We start from the raw sequence: 2947 nt of genomic DNA, 5'->3' as shown, positions 1-2947 counted from the left end.
TCTTCTTCTCTCATTCATTGCGATCGTCTGTCCGTCTCCTGCTGGCTCCTGATTGGCCGCTGCAGCAGAGAGAGAGAGAGGCAGTGTGTGATGAAAGGAAGGGGGCGGAGCCAGAGCACGACGGCAGGCGAGGGAGGAACGCCACCGCAGCTCTGCTGGAGCGGCACCAGAACCCGGAGCGCTGGCCCGGCCCGTTGGCATGGAAACGGCCGCCGTAGCTGGCCGCTAGCAAACACCCGGCCACAACTTTTCCTGTTTTCATCCTGGATCCCTCAGGAATCTGGTCCGGAGCGCTGCAGTAAGGCAGAGGGCGGGTCCGGTCCGGTCCGATGAATGGAGCCCCGGCTCCGGACGGAAACACAGGAATGATCCGCATGTCTGCTCATCACAACAAGCCGGAATAACAGGAAGAGAAGCAGGAGAGGATTGAAAAGACGAGACGAGGAGAAAACACCGGATCTGGGTCAGAACCGGGCTGGATCAGAACCGGTCTGGATCCGGCAGATGGGCTCTTATGTAACTCCTCCCAGGCGGTTTCCATAGGAAGCACCTGAAGTCGGCAGGAAGACGGATCATGGACGACTCCAGCATCCTGAGGCGCAGAGGGCTCCAGGTAGGGTCTCTGCAAGGGTCAAAGGTCAGCAGGAGGAAGATGACGGGGATGTTCAGGTGTTAACGACTTTCTGGACGTCATTATTGTTCATCTCTGAGTTTCTGGTCCGGTGTCGTTGAGTCAGCACTCCCTCCTGCAGATCCAGGGTTTCTAAACACGCGGGGCGGGGGTCCATCCAGGACACCAGGCAGCTGGGGCTGACCTGGATTATTTTTGGGCTTCATGCAGGATTTCAGATGAAATGCTTCATATTTTTTAATTTAAGTCGTATTTTAGTTTTATCAGCAGCTTCTGATCAGATATTGATTATATTTAAGGTTCATTTTCACCTGAACAGCTGAGCGTTCTTCAGGACAGGAGATGTTCTCTTTACTAAAACCAGAACCAGAGAAGCTCTGCGTCAACATCGGTCCCGGTCTGATGCTGACAGCTGAGCTGATGTTTACTTCCTTGTTGTTGCTGTTTGTGTTTTGGGAGCGGCGTCATGGCGTCTGTTTGGTCATGTGACCGTAGCAGGAAGCTGAAACAGCTGATCTTGGTGATCGGTTCATCCCTGACCAGAGATTCTTTTCACTGAACCAATATTTCACTTTCACCCAAAGTTCAGCTTTAAAGTTCAGTTTTAAAATTCTCTATTTCAGTGGTTCTTAACCTTTTTTGAGGTACCGAACCCCCCAGTTTCATATGCACATTCACCTCCCCAATAATTTGCGGTATTCTGATTTATTAATGTAATTATATTAGTTGTATTACCTCCCCCACGCCACTGGAGGCAGTACCAACCCTGAAAAGATGTGACTAAGGAGCAGATTTAGACTACAGAATTTGGTAAAAACGGTGAGTTTTGTTGAAGTAATTAAAGACAGAAGTTGAAATCCCTGCTGAGTGGAGCTCCTTCAATCAATTTCTAGGAGCATATTTGAATATTTTGATATCATTCAGAGATTTTGAATATCCAAAATCAAACAACTAAAAATGATTAACAAACAAATAAAATTCTGAAACCATAAATAAAATTGAAGTTTCTGTTAACAAAATTTCCCTTCAAAAATATCAATAATCAGAATTATTGAGCTCATGTTAATTTATCATTAATAATTAATTGATTCTTAAAAGTTTAGTCAAAGTAAGGATTCTGTCTGTTCCCGTTGGTTCTGGTACCGAGGTTCTACTGGATCATCCTGCTGGTTTTATTTCTGCTCCTGGTTTTTCTGGGGATTTTTAAAATGATTCTTGTTCTCGGGTCGGCCCGTTCCTGGGTCGGAGAATCCGGGCCGACAGCTGAGTGGTTCTGGAGGGAACGCCTCCTCTGGAGCGCCGGCTGCTGCTGGTCGCTCACGTTGCCGCAGCAACATCTGGAACCAGCTGGGCAGGAAGTCAGGCGTACCGGAGTCCGATCCACCGCGGTCGGACGATCCGGTCCAGGAGCGTCTGCGGCGCTGACGGAGCGATGAGGCAGAACATTTTGTTCTGGAAGGAAAGGTCGGGTCAGGACAGCAGGTTGGATCACAGCAGGAACGTCCAGCTGGATTCATTGGCCTCCTGAGGTCAAAGGTCACAGCCCCTCAGATGAACAGAGGAAGTGGAGGTTTACTTCCAGCCAAACAGTCAATCTGACCGATTAGCGCTAAAAATCACGTTTTGCTCATCTGATTCACTGCAGCAGCTGTTTCATCTGAATGTTTTGAATTTTGAACAAAGTTTTAAAACGTCACAGAAAAAGGAAAATCTGAATTAGGCGATTTCATCGCCTAATTGGAGAGAATCAACCGAGCTACGCAGAGCGTGATGTCTTCAGAGGTTGACGCTACGCATGACTGGAGTAAACGGGAAGTAGAGGTTGCTGACAGGAAGTAGAGATTGCCGACAGGAAGTAGAGGTTGCTGACAGGAAGTAGAGATTGCCGACAGGAAGTAGAGGTTGCCAACAGGAAGTAGAGGTTGCTAGTTGGCATGGAGCAAAGCACTCAGAAGCAGGAAGAGTTCAGAGTTTGGTTCCTGTGGTAAGGCTCTGGCCCACCAGTGGATTTTGGCTTTAGCTAAAACTTATTCAACAGATGTTTTCATTTCCCCGTTAGCCTGTCAAATTTCTTTTTGGAAACCAGAACCCACATCAAGCTAGCCATGAAAACTTTTTTGCAAAATTGAGGAAGTTTTTTTCAGATTTTTCTTCTTTCAGCAACCATTTCTAGTTTAATTTCTTACAATGTGCATAACAAATGTTGATGGAAACAGCTGGGGAGTCGATCAGAGAATCTGTAACATGAAGAATGATCCAGATCAGATTGTACCTCCCTCATGACGAAGCCCCGCCCCCTGACGGCGAAGCCCCGCC

At 47.6% G+C, this 2947-nt stretch overlaps 1 protein-coding gene across 13 annotated transcripts in view; it reads left to right on the top strand.

Moving 5' to 3' along the window:
* Positions 1-2947, top strand: part of mast2 (microtubule associated serine/threonine kinase 2) — a 77678-nt gene that overhangs the window by 22520 nt on the left and 52211 nt on the right. Inside the window, exon 1 of one of the 13 annotated variants that reach the window (XM_016680336.1) lies at positions 172-613. The exons of 11 other annotated variants lie outside the window; for them this stretch is intronic. In XM_016680336.1, the coding sequence (XP_016535822.1) occupies positions 575-613 (39 nt within the window). In that variant the 5' untranslated portion in view covers positions 172-574. Of the gene's footprint in view, positions 1-171; positions 614-2947 lie in introns of those variants that run through there. One more of the 13 variants, XM_016680338.1, reaches the window with a different exon arrangement.

This window comes from Poecilia formosa, unplaced genomic scaffold (assembly GCF_000485575.1).
Source record: "Poecilia formosa unplaced genomic scaffold, Poecilia_formosa-5.1.2 Scaffold240, whole genome shotgun sequence".
Classification (NCBI taxonomy): domain Eukaryota; kingdom Metazoa; phylum Chordata; class Actinopteri; order Cyprinodontiformes; family Poeciliidae; genus Poecilia; species Poecilia formosa.
The sequence above is the reverse complement of the archived record's forward strand: the minus strand, read 5'-3'. Positions and strand labels throughout refer to the sequence as shown.